Genomic DNA, 18,825 nt, shown 5'->3' with positions numbered 1-18,825 from the left:
CAAACAAAGTTAAAATTGCCTTCTGACAATAAGGCAATTCGCATCATTATGGAAACTGAGGTTGGTCTTCTTCATTTCGAAGGAAAACATTTAAAATTCTGAGGATTTGACCCTTTTTAGAATGTACAAGTGACTAATTTATCTAAAAATGATACAACACATTGCCCCTTTTTAGTCTGCAGGGGAAAAGTTAAGTAATGAACTGATCATATCTGAATTTATTTTAGTCCAGGTGTGTGTATTTGTGTAATTTTGCCAAGCATGTACATGTAATGTATAAAAAACATTAACACAGAATCCAATAGTGTGAGTTGCATGGGTACTCGTGAAAAAATAGAGACAGAGAAAATACTTGTAGAATACAGTATAGCAATATAAGCCAATTTGCCCACCTTGGATGTGAATATGAGTGATGAAATGTGTGCAAAATTGGCAGATGTTATGTTTTGAAACACAAAATGCCAGGTATAATCCTTGAGATCTTGGGGGGCTTCCATCATTCAAGAGTTGACAGAACTGGGACAGAGAAACAATGGAGAGGTAATAGACACCTCCTCTCCAACATACACATACCACACATCGTAACTGAGACCATGCACTGCTCTTTCAGTCATATTGCCTGTTAATTTGAATACTAATCGATGACAGATGCTTCTTGTGTTCCACAGGTCAAAACGTTTTGATAAATCTACGGGTGAATCAAAATATGAGGCTGCTAATGTCTTCTGGTGGAGGACCTTCTCCAGAGCAGAAATTCTCAAGACAACTTTTTTCAGAAGAGAAGCTACACCCCATCCAACACAACATCCCTCTTCAAATTCTGCATGTCACAGTTGTGAAAAGGAATAGAGGACCTTCCAACTGTATTTAAGGGTCATCTTCTGTATTGGAATACAAGGTATGCAACAAAAGACAAAAATTTCCAAAGAAAAGCTCAATAGCAAATTGAATGAAATAGAAGCAACAACCTTGTTGACATAAGAAATTTGCAGATTAAAAGAGGAACTGGTCAAAACAGATTGAATGAGAGTATCTTCCTTGAACGATTCACAGCATTTGTTAAACTTTTCAGCATTCACAGCGTCGTTAGCTTTTCAAAAAACAAGTGTTCAGCTCATATAGCATACAGTTTCTTACATCACCACAAAACACAAAATATTTTTTAAAAAATATGCATATTTACCATTTTTTATACTTCTGGAGCAAAACCGTTAACAAATAAGTTATATCTTAGAACAATAAAACAAACTTTGTCTCACAAAGCAACAAAATGTTAAAAAACTACTTTCCCCAAAAGGTCCTGTAAACGTCAAAGAACATTAAGCACAATCTAGGAGCAACAGCAGAAATTTCACAGCATCACTGCCTCTGTGGGGCTGTTTCTTTTGCTCTCAAAAGATGCTGGCCTGGCACCAGGCACCACTTCTTAAGAGCGTAATAGGCTATGAATGAACTGTAATGAGGTCAAAAGTAGGAACTGTTGGCAAAACAAAAGGGAGTGATTTCCACAACATCAAAACTTCTTCTTCCTAAGGTTAAGAAAGAACACCACCTTGAGTTGAAGGTCGAAAAACCAGGATCAACTTTTGCAGAACCAACCCCAGGCAGCATGCTCCAAAATGAAGGTGAAACCCAATGTTGAAATTCTTCTCAGGCACCACTGACATGAGTGAGGATTCTGCAGGAGCACGAGGGCAGTGCTGTGAGAATTTCATAGTGGACAGCATACTTATCTTTTAAACAGCATTTGTTTTAAAAAAAATCCCTTTTTATCTTGCTTTGACAGCAATTCCTCTCTTTTAACTTACCTTAGTTTTTCAATACAGCCACTGAAGAAAGAATACTTAGCTGGTCACATCCCTGCATAAAGATTTGATTCCCTCATCAGTACAGTAATCACCATACAGCATATTGCTAAAGCTATCCAATAGGATATATATAAATATATATATTTGTTTCTATATCAGTGCCATTTGGTTTTTAATTCTTTACGCTGTCTTTTTTTACGAAGTCCTATCAGCATGAAATCAATGCTGTCTATTTACACTGAATTGAAGAAACACTATACAGTTCCATCTGGGCAATTCACTATAGAGAACTGTTCTTGAGATGCTGTGTCTGAAGGGGTTTTACGTGATATTCATAGATCTTCAGTGCAGGCCCCAGTTTTAATGAAAGTCCCGTCAACACATCGTTCCTTGTCATCAGTAGTAAAGACTTCCCATCAATTTCCTAGGCAGAAACAAATAAATAAACATGTAAGGAAAACACAGAGCAGAGCTTAGAAATATTAGTGATGGTGTTAACATATTCAGGTTAAATTGCTAAAGAAGTGTGATTTCTTCTTCATTCATTTTATTTATATTTTACTTTTCTCTCAAAGTACTCAAGGTGACTTACAATGTATTGAAAAGACAAACCCACTTAAAAACACAATACATTCCAATAGTTAAAAAGCCAATAAAATGTATTACTTTATAGTATTAGAAAAGTCCGTGAAAAAAAGTACATTTTAAACATATACTACAAGAAATTTAGCAAGTACAGCATCCTTGATTAAAGCTTTTCCTTTACAGCTTGTCAATAACAGTAACCCAATCCATATAAAATGTTTTTAAAAATCTTAAATGCTCAGAAAATTAATTCTGTAATTAATTTGTTAATCTATTAAATCTCAAAACACCATTTCCATCAGTTGGGAAGAACCATAGCAAGTTAATGTAATAAGAATCGGTAAATCATTGATATTTAGAATGTTAATGATTACAACAATACATTTTTAATTTGTTGCTGAAACTTGCAGGGAATTGGGGTAACAAATTATGCTTAACTTAATTACTTTCAAGCTCTGGCAGAGAGAAGACACAAACCTGAAGGGAAAAAGAGAGACAGCCACACAACTGGAACAGTTTGTAGCTCATCATTAAGGATCCAATAGGCTACTGTAGTTATATGGGCCAGCAATAACACTAAGAGTTGTGTTTCCTTTTCCTCTCAACTGGGTGGAACTAAGTCCCAAAAAGAGGTTGATCATGGGAATTATGGAAGAGCACAGAAATTGGACTGTATGAAGTGTCTAACCACGGTATGCCCAGCAAGAGCATGTGTTTACTATCATTACTAACATTATCACTTATCATTCCCAACATTATCACTTTAGAAGAAAAAAGTTTCCCACTAGAGGGCACATTTGAGTTTTCCAGTTTAAAATCTAGTTTTCGAAAGAAACTGTTTATGGGGTGGGTTGGGGGTCATGGCACCAATTCATCAAGGTCCCAGGATCAACATATGTGATCCCAAGACCTCTGGCGATTGCCCACTCTTTTGATAGACACCTGTAAATAGCATATAGTTTTTTTCTCTTCATTCCCAACTTCCATAAACAAAACTGCGACATCAGCTAATATTAAAACACAACTTAGTGCTTGTGAGGGTTTGTTGGGATGGGCTGTTTTCTCCCCTATAAACGGACGAGGCATTGGCGGTAAATCAAAAGGTTCTGCATTTATTTCCACATTAACATCAACTGGGTTTCCCCCTACAAAGGGGTTCAGGGATTCTTGTAACACATGACTTGGTTTCAATGGTGTCCACAAACTATTTACAAAAGGGTTCGTCGTCTCTGGATTCCAGGGGCCTGTTGTAGGCGGCACAGATCCCAGTCCAGGGTCCAAAGCTTCTTCCAGGGAGATCAAGGGCAGTGTCTCCTCGTCGCCACTCCAGCCATCCCAGGAGGATCCCTCTCCTCCATCTGTACCCCAAGGGCCGGGTAACCCCCCAGCTTCCTCAGCTCGGCGATATGCCATTGTTTCTTTCTTTTAAGTTCTCTGGCGACAGCTTCTCTTTCTTCACGGAGTTTTCTCCTCCACTCCTTAGCTTCCGTTTCCCCCCAATAAGAGGGTCGGGGTTTCAATCCAAGTTGCCGGCGTTTCTCTGCCTCTTCATGAGGAACCCGGACTTGTTCCCACTTATGGGTCCAGGGGTCCTCCATCCACACCCATTCCCAACCGCCCGGAATATCTCTTGGTCCTCCCCTTATATCCCCTATCCCCGCTTCAATCTCCTCCCCTCGGTTTCCCACCCGAACTCGCCCCGGTTCCCGGGTGATTCTTAACTCTTTCATGACCTCCTCCAGGTCATGGGTGTCTACCCCCTTATTTAGGGTAAGGGATCCAACGCTTTCCTTTCCCCAATCAGGGGTCTCCACACCTTTCTCTTCCCGTCGCGGTGGGGATGGCGGGGGGGATGTCTGTGTGTGGTGGGTGCTCTTTGGGAGTGACGGCACTCCTAACATGGCCTCCATCTTGGGAGCCTCACAGTGTTCTTGATACAAGTTGATTAGCCATACTTATATTATATATTTTCAATTAACTTCAACAGCTGCATATGCTATGCTGTGCAAAAATCATGCATGATAAAGACAACATTGGAATCTTGTACATATGTGCAAAAATCATGCATGATTAAGATGACCCTGGAATCTTGTACGTGTTAACTTGTTATTGTTATGTGGCATCAAGTAGTCTCTGAGGTAGGCTAATTTAGGACTCTATACATCTAGTATACGAATAAAACATCTGTCACTGCCTGTTCTCTCTGATCAAATCCATCAATATTATTTGTTACCTAAACATTTTGAAAACTATTTCCCCAGATTTCAACCACTTGCCAAATACATTGCTGTAGGTGACAATATAGTGTTAGCAAATCTAATTGTTTATACCATGGTTACTTCTTTACAGCAGCCGATATATGGGGACAAGGAACATCTCATGCCATTTTTCAACAGCCCACTATGATGAAACAAGGCAGAAATGACATGCTCTAGTTGTCCGTTTTTTGATCCCATTGGGAATAAGCTGAAATTTCTTCCATTACAGTCAGGAAATACATAAGACTTTCTTTCCTTCTACCTGTAACCTTAACCATTAATCCTACCCACAACTTTCAACCCATTAGAATCTGCACTGTGCTGAGTGATGGGCTGAAAAGAAAACTAACTTATAGGCAGACTTCCCTGCTGGAGCAGAATTTTTATTAAATTATTATGGTTGTGATGATTACTGTCATTATAACAATGTATTATTGTTATAATCATTACAGTCCTCATAATTATCCTCATAATTTTTTAAAAAATGCTCTCCAGCAGCAGGTTTCATGGCAAGGCCAAAAGTACGGTCGGGACAAGTTTACAGAGCAATGGAAGCCTAAGAGTGCCAACTGGTTGGTAAGACGAGTGTGAAGGGAACTCGCAAATTTTTGTGATTTTTGTTTCTCCACTTCCACAAGAAGCATCTCTCAGAAAGAATGTGGGAAGCACTGACATTTCTTCAGGCAAACTACCTTCTTCCAGGTCATAATGATTTTTTACATCATTCATGCTCCATCTTCTCTCTGACCCAGAGAAGATTCAATTCTTAAAAAAAAAAAATCAAGTTTATAAGTGTGCTTTTGTACCCACAATTCAAACCACCAGGAAATGATTTGATATTGCTGCAAAATATCATGCCCATGTCACTAACAGGAAAACGGGTCCCACACTTTACATAGCAAAGGGAAGACTGGATGTTAATGATAGCAAAAGCAGCAGTCAAGGTGGTCCACAGGATACCCTCTTGTGTTCACGACCATTCACAAAGAGACACCAAGCAGGGGAAGATCTCAAAACCTGACTCCTTTTCCCCCATAAGTTAACTATGTCTCCCTAAATACAAAGCAATTGTTCAGGCTGTTTTTCAACAAGTGATCTTGTTGTTGATCTAAAGCAGTTTAAAAGTTACAATTTTTGTCTGGGCTGCCCCCATTTTTAGAACGTCCTCATAGAATTTTCTTTTTTTTTTGCTCTGCTGCCTAAGATCACCGCTGCACACCTGTGCAGCAATAATGACTCCATGGAGCGCTAACCTCCTCTGAGCAAAGTGCGGTCCAGTCACCAGATTATCACGTTGCCTGCAATAACTTTGGCAACAGAATAATGACCCACACATGAGAAGAACATGGAAACTAAATGGGGGAAAAAGTTAGTTAGTAGAGCATGACTGAATTTAGTAATCACTTAGGTATGTAATATACATAAACTACTACAAATAATCACTGAAATCCAAAGACACAAAAAACTGATACAATTTTTTGCAAGGAAGGCTTTACTTTGGCTAGAGGGCAAGACCAGGACAAGCTCCTTTCACAAGTGCAAGGTTAAGTCATAACTAGTAAAAGAACACAAATATCCCAGTCCCAGGTGTACCTCATGTGAGTCTGGACCTCGGAACCAGCCCGTCCACTTACACAACTCCACACTGCCAGTGTCCCCCTTTCATGCCAATCACAGAAGTAGCTCCACCATCTCCTGGCTCAGCTGGCCACTCCAGGCGGGGGGGGGGCGGGAAGACAAGTCTCCCCACATGGCTGCTGAGTGGCCAGCCAAGCAGGAAGATGGCAGAACTGCTTCTGTGAATGGCGGGAAGAGCGGGAATGTTGGCAGCATGTGAGTGGACGGGCCGGTTCTGAGGGCTGGATCTGCATTAGGTGCACCTGGGATGGAGATATTCATATTCATTTACAAATGCAGATATCTCCACCTCTAACAACCACTGGCATAGCAGCTTGAGAATACATATATAAGATGCACCTGATAAAATGGGCTGCAATCTATGAGAGTAAGATTTGTCTTTAAGATGCCACTGAGATTCCTTGTGGTTTATGCAGGTCCCGTCATGGTCCTTGCAGAATGAGAACAGGATTACGAAAAGTGCTTTGCATTGGGCTTGTATCACCTTCCTGTTGTTGACTGCAGATACCTTCTGCTTTTAGAAAACGGTTCTAAAAGTTGTCAGCAGTGTAGGATATCAAAACTGACTGCAACCCGGCATAATAAAGCCATCAAAACGCATTCAAAATACACACACCCTAAAAACAACAACCCAAAAGTGACTTTCTCCACCCTTTCCAAAAACTTTATTAAACAAGAATGTTGCTACTTCCATTCTATCTGAATGTTGTGAGAGACCTCCACTGGCCCATCTCAGCACATGAAACATCCCAAATATGGTGAAGATAATTTGTATATACTTTGCATTGTGTATATAGACTGTGAAAGAGTATACAATTTCCTAAACAAAGCTGTAACTTGGTAAGAGACAGGAGGAACTAGCTAGCCGGAATAAAGCTGTTACTGATCATAAGGTTGGCTTGAATGCACAGCCACAGCATAATATTTTTGTAAGTCCATCCAATGTAAAGTACAGCAAAAGTTTTTAGCAGCTCAATTATCCAGGTGCGACAGCTACCTCTTACCAATCAGAGAAGACAGAATTCAGTGACTACCTGGTTCTTCCTTAATTTCAACACTTTCTTTGCCATTCAGTATAATTCGCTTTGTAATGACTTTCTTGCCATTCACAATCTTGCTCGTCGTTATTATGGACCTGAAATTGCCTTTCACGTTGCCGTCCGAAGAGCAGGAACAGCCCTTGGTGATTTCAGGACCAAAGGAAGTGAATCCAGTACCTGCAATAGGAGACACCCCTTTGATCGAAATGGAAAAGCTACTGCTTCTGCTTCTGCGGAGGCTTGGTTGAGCCCCAGAAATATCATTAAGCAGATCATCAAAGATCTTTAGTGAAAACGAATCCATCCCATTGTGTCCATCCGGGTGGGCTTTATGGAAACCGAGTTCAGCGTCAGAATGTTTTCTTTCAGGCGTTTTGTTTTTTTGCCCACCATCTGGCCTCCGTCTACTTTCCCCTCTTCCTCCTCCCGTTGGCCTTTCTTTTTCACAGAGATTCCTCTTGATTAATCGGTCATAAGCATCCCTTTTTTCAGCATCAGATAAGACCTGATAGGCTTTTGAGATTTTTTGGAATTTCTTCGCTGCTGCTTCCCTGTTTTCGGGATTTTTATCAGGGTGCACCTTTAAGGCCAGCTGATGGTAAGCTTTTTTAATCTTATCTGCAGATGCATGTTTTGTCACTCCTAGAACCTCATAATAATTCACCATCTTCTTCAAATGGTGTTATGCAAACTTTACTTCATCTGTTTTCATCAAAAACCTGAGGAACTTCCCAATACTTCTCGGCACCTTGTGATCCTCAACGTTAAAATATATACATTCATAATAATGTCCAACATTCGCATAACCTTCTGTGCAATTCCATGCCTGGGGTACTGGTAAACAGTATGGGAGAGGAAGGCTGTTGAGTTCAAAATGATTTGAACAGTCTGTTGTCAGGGAGAAACTGTGACTTCACCATTACGTCAGTTAACAGCTAGGTATCAGTAATTTGCATATTGTAACCCCATTGGTTATGGGATTGTGGTACTTGTCTTTTAGAATTAAATGACATCAGAGTAACAGCTGCATAAGTATGAACACATCAGCTGGGTATTTTGACTTTGGGAAATGGACAGTAAGATTTATGTTTAGAATAACTCATGAACACATTTACAATGTTTAGAATAACTCATGAACACATTTACAGCATGCCTATATAGACCACACGCCTGGCTAAGATACATGATTTTTAAAGGACAGACGTAATAACCAAGCTGCAGACACTACCATAGACATTGCATTCTAGCAACTGAACAGACTATCTGCAGATGTTTTTAATCTGATTTTTTTTAAAAAAATCACAGTATCTTTACTTCTAGTACAGTATAACAATATTCTTGCTTCTTCTAGTACAGATGGCATCCGAAAGATCAGTTCAAACACTAATCATGCATGCTTTATACCTGGTTTATTTCTGTTTCCATTGAGTCAAGCTTGACAGTTCTTAATTTGCTGATTTTCATTTTTGATGTCCAATTTTTATTGCTTGTGTATTAGGAACCAGTCTTCTTGATAATAATAATAAAAAACTGAGTGCAAGAGCCACTTCACATTACAGGTTTAAAAATATGTATTTATGTTGAAATGTATCTTCAACTACAATACTTTTTGATTCAACTCAACTACCCAATGTAGTGTAGTGAATAAAGTGATGGACTAGGATTCAGCAGGCCTGAGTTCGAATCCCCACTCAGTCACAGAAGCTCACTGGGGGAGTGGAACTGGTAAAACCACTCCTTAATTACTTCACTTACCTTGAAAGCCCTATTAGGGTCACTAGAAGTCAGTTCCAACTTGAGGGCACATAACATGACACTGATTTATTTCCATATAGTATCTCTCCCACAGATCACCTTTAGACTGTCTATACACAAGTTTATTCCTGCTCCACTTGAGGTCTGTATTGCTTTTCACCCATATGGATTTTTATGGTCATGACATGGTCACACTGACTGGTGAACCATGGAACATGCTCACAGAGAAATACATCTCTAGTAATACATTAATAGTTGTTTTCTCTGTATTCTTTCTGACAGATGGGAAAGGCCATTTGTTCTCCCCAAACTTTATAAGGCTGCCGAACTGCTATGTTTTTTCTAATCTTGATAACTGTTCATCTCCTTGGTTTAAGTAAAGATGTCAGTTTTATTTTGTTATTAATTGGTATTTTATTTTATTGTTTGAATTTTGTAGCTGTACTTTTGTGCATCTCCTTAAAGGGATTTTGGGGCCCAAAGACAGCCTAGGTAAAGGAAAAGGTTCCCCTTGACATTTAGTCCAGTCGTGTCTGAATCTAGGGCATGGTGCTCATCCCTGTCTCCAAGCCGTAGAGCCAGTTTTTGTCCGTAGACAGTTTTCGTGGTCACGTGGCCAGCGCAACTAGGCACGGAACGCTGTTACCTCCCCACCATGGTGGTACCTATTTATCTACTCGTATTTACATGCTTTCGAACTGTTAGGATGGCAGGAGCTGGGACAAGCAACGGGAGCTCACTCTGTCATGTAGATTCAATCTTATGACTGCTGGTCTTCTGACCCTGCAGCACAGAGGCTTCTGCAGTTTAACCCGCAGCACCACCAGATCCCCCAAAGACATCCTAACCAATCGATAATAACGCCCCCCGAAGAATCCCAGCAGTGACTCTCTAATTGCCAGCTACAATGCACTGAATGCTATGCTGTTTGCCTTCTGCATGCATAACAAAGTAATAGGATTTCAGCCACTTTTCAGATTCCAGCTCCCATCAGCACTAGCAAGAAAAGCTAAAGGTCCATCAAAAGGTTGCGTCTGAATGACCACATGTTTCCTATCCCTGTTCTACAAGTTGATATAGCTAGTTCAAGTGGCCAGATCAGGTATGGTAAAATATAGAGGCAGCACAAGTTGGCATTCTTAAGAGCTGTAGCCAGTCTTATGAAATGGGTAAGATCCAAACCCATCACCTTTTTTAAAGAAAGCCAACATCTCCAGGGCTGAGCAACTATGTGATAGTTCCTCATAAAATATACTAGTGGGGAGATATTCTCAACAGAAGATAAATCATAAAAATGCATAGATTTTTATAGATACCATGTACAGTGGTGCCTCACATTGCGACGTTAATTCGTTCCACAAAAATCGCTGTTGCACAAAAACGTCGCAACGCGAAATAAAAAAGCCCTTAGAAACGCATTAAAACGTGATTAATGCGTTCCTATTGGCTTAAAACTCACCGGTCAGCGAAGATCCTCCATAGCGCGGCCATTTCTGGTGTCTCTTAAGCAAGGAATCCGTCCCAGAAAACGGGCGGCCATGTTTTTTCCCCGGCGGCCATTTTGAAACCACCAATCAGCTGTGGGGAAATGGTCGCTTTGCGATGATCGGTTCCCGAAGCAGGGAACCGATCATCGCAAAGCGAAAATACCCCATAGGGAACATTGCAAAGCGATCGCAAAAGCAGTCACAAAATCTTCATCACAAAGCGATTTCATCGCTAAACGGAGCACTCGCTAAGCGAGGCACCACTGTATAGGCAAATCAAGTGACACAAATACTTCTGAAAGGGTTAAATTCATGACTCTGCTTCTGATATCCATTGGGAAAATCCACACTGGCCACATTGTCCAGGCAGTGGCAGTTCTAAAATCTGCTGTGTGAACACCCCTTTGAAACCAGCAACATCTATGGCCATTGTGAGAATGGAACTGTCAATCTGAGTCCATCCGCCCAGTTCCCACACCATGTCAAAATGGTTACATGAATCAAAATTTAAGAGGTCAGAAAGGTTTTTATACATACCCTAGGTAGCACCTCCTAGATTTGCTTCATCTTTTCACATGCTCAAGAAATAAATCAGAAGTTGAAGCACACACAAAACAAGGTTCCAACTCCTGACAAGTTCAGGGAATCAGTTTTCGTTCAATCTGTTAATCTCACAAAGACTTGTGTTTTGTTACCACTGCCACACACAGTATTATCCTACCATGTTGCAACAACATTGGCAATAAAAGTCTGGGACCAACTATGAGAAATTTTCCTATCCAATTATTGTACAGTCAGGCATTAAGGACAATGAATGAATAGGATGACATTACTAGGAGCAGTTTCAGATTTTCAGAAATTAAAGACTTCCTCCTCCTGTCCACAACTCCCATGGCTTCTATGGAATGAAAGTGATTACATGGGAGCCATGGGACAGAAGGAGAAAATGCATCACCCCTGCTGGTGATGCCATCAACCTTCTGAAAGCATAGTTATGCCAACAGGATTTGGAGCCAGCAAGACCTCTGTTTGTTTTCAGCCTTTGAAGGTATGAAATAGACTGTATTAACAGAGAAGCATGAACATAATGAATTTCTTTTCCTTCCTAGCAATGCTGAGCCTTCCAACACCTGAGTAACCTTTATAAACATGCATGTCCAAATCAAGCAATAGCACTCTCTAGGGGCTCAGGGAGTCCATTTCAAGGTTAATGGTGGATACCAATTTAATTGCTGATCCTGCTGTACTTTCTCAACTGTGCTTCATTAGTAGTAAAACCTGGAGAACGGTTTAAATGGGCATTTCTTTAATAAGCAGTACAGATGAGTAAATAAGCTCTGCTGGATAAGCAGCCTTTTCATTACACAATCCCGGCAGCTAATCCCAACACAACAATTATGAAAATATTGCTAATGTTTGTAGTTACAAAAACCTGTCATCATCCCTCCACCCAAACCCACTCCTGCAATTTATATGAGATGCATCAGAAAGCCAGGTCTCTGTAAAAGGAACTGGAATGTCTGTAGCCATGATAATGGAAAATTAGGTACATATCTTACATTTTAACTCTTAGAAAAACTATATATTGGATAAATTACTTCCTTGGGCTACAACTCTCAGAATTCTCGAAACATTTTGGTAATTGGGTTTATATTCAGGAGCTATAATTTAATCAGACAGACAATTTTCAAGCTCTGCATATCATTCAGCCAATTTTAAATTCAGCTAATTCAGTCCTAGGTAGTATTTGCACCTACAGTGGAAGCCTCCTGAGAATGGTAGCAAAAGGTAAAGACAGACTGTCCGAACTGACCTACCTGTTCTTGAAAAGCATTCGCCTGTTCTTCAAAGCCCACCGTCCGGAAATAATTCACAACATCTGTAACTGCCCAATCAGCTGGATCAGGAGGTCTTCCATTCTCTACCAAGCTTGAAAAAATGCAGACCAAAATGTGAAAATCAAGAGTCCCTACATGGTGTTGTGCAGATTATTTACAATTCGTGCAAGAAGAGGATCCTCAAGGGTGAAGGCTGTGGATTTGAAAACAAAAGAAAAAAAAACTTTGTTCTCATATATTCTACCACTCAGGGCAGACTAGTTGAGTTTGAGATCCTAAATTCATGCCATTTGTGATCTGTGTCTATTCCCCATTTGTGTCTCCTACAGAACATGTTACTCTGTCTATTGTGCCTCCTACAGATCTCAAAAGCACACCAAACCTTCTAGCACAATAGTAGATTATTTGGACTTCCAATGGCAAATGAATGGGCTTCCATTCATATTTTTTTCACACTGTTATCTGACTCTTCCTCAAAGGAGCTCAGAACCAAATGCATGCCCCATTTTAATACCCACAGCAATCCTATAAACTGGATTAGCTAGAGAAGTAGGTAACTGGCAACAGCACAGTTTTGCAGCTGACTGGGGGTTTGAATCTGGATCGTTCTAAACCTGGCTCTCTAGCACGGCCTCTCCCAACATCATGCCACTAGTTGTGATGGCCTATGTTCCAGCCAGCACAATGCCCTGACTATAGATAACAAGGACAGCAAAATTGGGGACACGGAGCTAGACAGATGACCTCAGGCAAAAGGCACACAGGTGCAAAATGCTAGCCACAAACCTGATCAGGATACACTGGGCACCTCTGAGGAGCTCCAGGTTATGAAAGCTGCTGTAGCCACTGAACCATACAGGCCCTTCACAGTGACTTTTTCCCAAGCTCTAAAGAGTCCCCCAGCCAACATGGCCAGTATACCTTGAGGAAAGTGTACATGGAGCTGGTCTTATCCAAAGATCCCACTGACTGTACTGGCTAAAACAGGAACACAGCACTTCAGAAGCTAAAGGATCATAGTTTAGTAGATTGGCTAGAAGATTTGAATGTTTCTCTACATTACAATTTCCCTGCCCACTGAATGTGAGCGTGACAAGCAGAACACTTCCAACCCAGCTTTCTTCACACCGCGCTGTCCACGTGTTTGCAATTAGCTTGCTTCTTTTAACCTGCAAGAAACTGTGGCAATCCGAATCTTTATTACCAATATAATTACCATATTTTTCTCTGTATAATATGCCCACACGTAAAAGATGCCCCCCACTTTTCTAACCCAGAATTTCTTTCTTTGCGAAAAAGTGCTTTCTTGCGAGGAAAGTGCTTTCCTCCTCCACTTTCTTTGGAAGAAAGTGGAGGGGGAAAGCAGGAACCATCAAAGCGATTCATCAAAGTGATTCTTGCTTCCCCCCTCCACTTTCTTCCAAAGAAAGTTCCTCGCTAGAAAGTGGAGAGGGAAATCAGGAGTCGCTTTGATGATTCCTGCTTTCCTCACTTGCGAGGAAAGTGCTTTCTCCCTCCAGTTTCCTCGCAAAAAGTAGAGGGGGAAAAAGGAATCAAAGCACTTTGATGATTCCTGCTTTCCCCCTCCACTTTCTTGCGAAGAAAGTGAAGGGGGAAAGCGAGGATCAAAGCACTTTGATCCCTTCCCCTCCTTACTTCCGTGTATAAGTTGACCCTCGATTTTTAATCTAAATATTTTAGAGAAAAGTATAATCTATCATATTATACATGGAAAAACATGGTACTTGGGTTAAACAGAACTAGCAACATCTCCAGGTGGCCTTGGAACAACCCTCCTCAAACTGGTAGCCTGCAGTTGTGTTAGGACTTTAATGCTCGTCATCCTGGAGATGGGCACCATTTTGGCTTAAGAAGGCCAGAGGACTGGAAAAGGCTGCAGTGAAACCATGACCCCAGATGAAAAAAAGGTGTGAAATAATCCAGAGGTTCTGTCTGCTCAAGTATGACAGGTTTAATATAATCAGGCACAGCCTAACAAATTACTGCACAAACCTGTTGAGTCCATATTGCTTATCTCTGAAATGTACTTCCTTTATGTTTAAAGAGAGAACACTAGGAACATATGTTGCCTGACAGGAATGTCACAGACATCTCCTAAACAGGACTGGGTTATTCAGTGTCAACTAGAGATGGGGACGAATATAAAAACAGATCGGTTTTTCCGACGAATACAGTTGATTTGTTAAATATTTGTCGATCCATATTTGTGGGTTCCAGGGACCCCCATGAATACAAAGGGACAAATATTTATCCATTTTTATTAATCCTTCGTATTAAAAAACAAACAAACAACAACACCATTCTGCCTACCGGACGGCAATCAACTAATCGGCAGCAGAAAGGCAGCCACCATCCCACACAGCCACCCAATACCACAGCCTATGCCCACCACCTTCCTTTCCCTACCTTAGGCTCCACGCCACCCCACCCCACCCATGACACCCTCCTACCCTAATCGCTGCTGCCAAGGTCTTCTGGCCTCGGAGCGACACATGTAAAAAGGGAGACTGGCTGCCCTTTGCAAAGATGGCAGCTGCAGCTTCTCTACCCTAAATGAACCCACAACCGCCATCTTTGCAAAGGGCAGCCAGTCTCCCCTTTTATATGCTGTGGCTGCGAAGGCCTGATGGCGACCTGGCAGCAGGTATTAAGGTAAGGGAGTGTTGGTGGCAGTGGGGTGGGGACTAAGGTAGGGAAAGGAAGGGGGTGTGGGGGTAGGCTGTTGGGGTGGCTGGCTGTGTGTGTGTGTGTGTGTGGTGGCTGCCTATAACCTTCTGATCAGCTGATCAGCAGCCGGTAGGCAGAATGGGCTTCTGTGCCATGTGGTAAACTCTCCTGGGAGGACCCAATTTGCCAGTGAATAACTCGGATGTCCGATATCCAATCTTCACCAAAGTTGGCAGACATGTTGGGGAAAGACGTAGGAAGCTCCGTTGTGATTCTGGAGTCTCTAAGTACCTGGGGGGAGCTTTCCTGGGGGTTCTCTTTGTGACTATATAACTCGGGGGTCCATGGTCCAATGTTCACCAAACTTTCAGGTGTTGTAGAAAAGTGTCCGAGGAAGCTTCCCTGCATATTTGGTGTCTCTAGGTCATCAGGGGCCAGTGTTATAGCTGTTTAAAATGCAGATGAATCGACAGATCGATTTGTTGAAGAATATTTGTATACAGTGGTGCCTCGCTTAATGGTGATAATCCGTTCCAGGAAAATCGCCGTTAAGCGAAAACATTGTAAAGTGAAAATAAAAAGCCCATTGAAAACCTTTCAATGCGTTCCAATGGGCTTAAAACTCACCGTCCAGCGAAGATCCTCCATACGGCGGCCATTTTCGCTGCCTGCATAGCGAGGAATCCGCCCCTAAACACAGCGGGGAGCCATTTTAGTTACCCAGTGGCCATTTTGAAACCACTGATCAGCTGTTTAAAAATCATTTTGCAAAGAATCGGTTCCCAAAGCAGGGAACCAATCATCACAAAGCGAAATTCCCCTATTTAGACCATCGTTTTGCGATCGCAAAAAAGCGGATTCATCGTAATGCGGGGCACTCGTAAAGCAAGGCACCACTGTATTCATATTCATTGATCCATTAACCTTGATGAATAATGGATCAAAACAAATTGCCATTTTTTAAAATTTGTCCCCATCTCTAGTGTCAACCCATTTTCAACCTTGACTTTTTGCAGTAACAAGTGTAGAGCAGGAAACTAAGGATGCGGTTACATATCGAAATACTCCTGGGTTTTGCAGTGGGTTTAGTACACTTGAAATATCTGTCTAAACTACATACAACTGAGTATGCTTTTTTGCCCGGGAAGCATGTTTTTTGTTCAAAAAGTGAGCTTTTTAAGCATCAGCTAGGGGCTTATACTCAATTATGAATGTGATTTATTTTTAACTGTTTTTGCATGTGTGCTAACCTATGTTGCAGTAAACTGTGTCTGTGGGGTTTGTCAAATATGGGACTGGGTACCAGGATCATGGGTTCCCGGGCTGCAGTTTTTTGGGAGGAACATAAAACAAATATTAAAAGTCACACCACAGCAGAAGAACATGGCTTTTGTCTCTAACACTCACATTACCTAAGCACAGGGACTGAGTTGGCAGTGGCAGCAAGTGGCTGTGAGAGGCAGTCAGCATGAATGCAGGTGGGCGCAGGACAAAAAACTAAAAAATGGCTGCAGGATGATGTGCCAGCAATCAGCGCGTCTCCCTGCAGCTATGGCAGTGTGGGGTTTTATTTTAGTTTTGTGGTGCAGACATTTCACTCCGGGGGATGCATAGCGTCGGAAGTGCAAAACACAGGAAACTGGAGCCCCGATTTCAAAATGCTTTTAAAAATCATTTGTAAGATTGAGAAGGTTACTCATCTTACAACTTTGCGATCAAAAATTGTCCCAAGAGGACACACATGCTGATCCAAAAACCACATGACTACCACTTGACTTTAAACTGATTTCAAACACCCCACCCCAGCTCCTGATTTATTTCAACTGTCTTCTCCACAACTGACCTGCTGCAACTTCCTTCAGCAGATGCAGAAGCAAAAGGCCAGAGAAAGGACCCCAAAGTACACAATACCTCTTACAGTAGGAATGTGACCACCCCAAGAAATGACTCCAGTTCTGAACAAAGGCCAGCACAGACATAATATCAGGGATTGCATTGTACTCTGATCCGCATTCTGTGGAATGGCTGAACAACAAACACAGGACTGATCAATGCAGACTGCCATGAGTGAGCTAGATATTATTTATTTGTTGCATTTACATCATGCCTTTCCTCTGCAGAGCTCAGAGTTCACTGTACAGTGGTGCCTCGCTTAGCGATTGCCTCATTTAACAATGTATTCGCTAAGCGATGAGGTTTTTGGAGTGATCTTGCGCTCCGTTTAGCGATGTTTCCAATGGGGAAATTTCGCATAGCGATGTTCGGGACCTTGCTTCGCTTAGCGATGACAGTTTAGGTCCCCCCGTTTCGCTTAGCAATGTTTTTGACAGCTCCGTTTTTGCTATTTTTAAAAGGTGTTAAATTGTTTAAAAGGGGGTTAGAGTGCTTGAAATTGTTAGTGCACTTAATAAACCTTTTGTTAACCAAATATGGCTTCGTTCTGACTCTTTTTGAATTTTTGGTGATTTTTTTCTCCCCTATTGAAATGCATTGAAAAGGTTTCAATGCATTCCAATGGGGGAACCGCGTTTCACTTAGCGATGTTTCCTATGGCGATTTTCGCTTAAGGACGGTAATCCGTTCCTATTGGAATGGATTATCCGGTTTTCAATGCATCTCTCTGGGAAAACGCGTTTCGCTTAGCGATGTTTTCCCATAGTGATGAATTTTTTGGAACCAATTAAAATTGTTAAGCGAGGCACCACTGTACATGGTTTTCCTCTCCCAAGTTTATCCTCACAACAAACCTATGAAATAGATCAAGCTGAGAGATTCTGATTGGCCTCAATTTGCCCAATGAATTTCATGGCCTAGTGGGGATTTGATCTCCTGTGCCGTAGTCTAACACTCTGACCACTACACTGCACTGGCTCTTAGTACACTTACAATGCTAAATGCCATCACTGTTGAGGACAAAGCATACAGCATTTAGCTGACTATCAGCTCACTTAAAACAGGGTTGGGCATGCTTAAAGCCCATGGATTTCAATGGATTAGAGGCATCCGGATGGATCAGATCAGGCGTCCATTTGCAGAGTGAACCTCTGACAGTCGTGAATGGAACAACACTCATTGCACAGAAAATCTCTTCCAACAATCCAAACGTCTAGGTTGCCCATCTGAGGATGCAGCTGTGCCAACCTGTTTTCGAGTAACAGGAAGGCAGATTGTCTGATAACTCATTTTAATTATTGTTCTACCTCCCAGCCAGTTCATTTTAAAACATTCCAAGGTGACAGCCCTGTCTCTTCCTGATGCGCGCATCCTATTATATTCAAGATGTACGTGCTATGCCATAGGCACTGGAGTCGCTGTATTTATTCCGGGAAACATTCTCAGGGCACTTCCCAATTAGGCTTTCATCCTGCCTAAGAACACAGAATTTTATGCTTAGAGAATAACTGACTGTGTATTAATTAAAAGGAAGGGTCATGAACCATCAAAAGCATCAGTGCAGTTTTGGAAGGGGATTTGACACTGTAAATGAAATAAATGTAGCATGTCTTCAAAGGGTCCCGGTGGAGTCTGGCACTTACTTGAAAGGGGGGGGGGGGAACCCAACAAACCACCAAAACTACAGTAGTATTTGGAAACCACTCTGTAGTGGTTACAAGATAAAGATATACTTTACAGTAAATGCCCATTTTAAAAAAATATCAAGTTTTCTGTATCAAGCCTTCCTTGCAGCTTAAAAAAGAAAAGGAGTCTCACTGAGAATCTAACATCTT

The 18,825-nt window shown here is 41.5% G+C and overlaps 1 protein-coding gene and 1 pseudogene across 4 annotated transcripts in view; both read right to left on the bottom strand.

The window, feature by feature from the left end:
* Positions 1 to 485: 485 nt before the first annotated feature.
* Positions 486 to 18,825, bottom strand: part of SAMD13 (sterile alpha motif domain containing 13) — a 37,772-nt gene continuing 19,432 nt past the window's right edge. For all 3 annotated transcript variants that reach the window (XM_020795030.3, XM_072997881.2, XM_072997883.2), the window contains exons 3-4: positions 12,389 to 12,500; positions 486 to 2,232 (exon numbers count right to left, since the gene is read on the bottom strand). In XM_020795030.3, coding sequence (XP_020650689.1) covers positions 2,089 to 2,232; positions 12,389 to 12,500 — 256 coding nt within the window. In that variant the 3' untranslated portion in view covers positions 486 to 2,088. The remainder of the gene's footprint in view (positions 2,233 to 12,388; positions 12,501 to 18,825) is intronic.
* Positions 7,195 to 9,638, bottom strand: LOC140701249 (dnaJ homolog subfamily B member 6 pseudogene; annotated as a pseudogene). Its single transcript, XR_013544497.1, has one exon. The product of XR_013544497.1 is annotated as a dnaJ homolog subfamily B member 6 pseudogene (transcript).

The sequence above is a fragment of the Pogona vitticeps genome, chromosome 4, assembly GCF_051106095.1.
Source record: "Pogona vitticeps strain Pit_001003342236 chromosome 4, PviZW2.1, whole genome shotgun sequence".
NCBI classification, from domain to species: Eukaryota; Metazoa; Chordata; class Lepidosauria; order Squamata; family Agamidae; genus Pogona; species Pogona vitticeps.
This window is presented reverse-complemented; position numbering and strand designations above follow the sequence as displayed.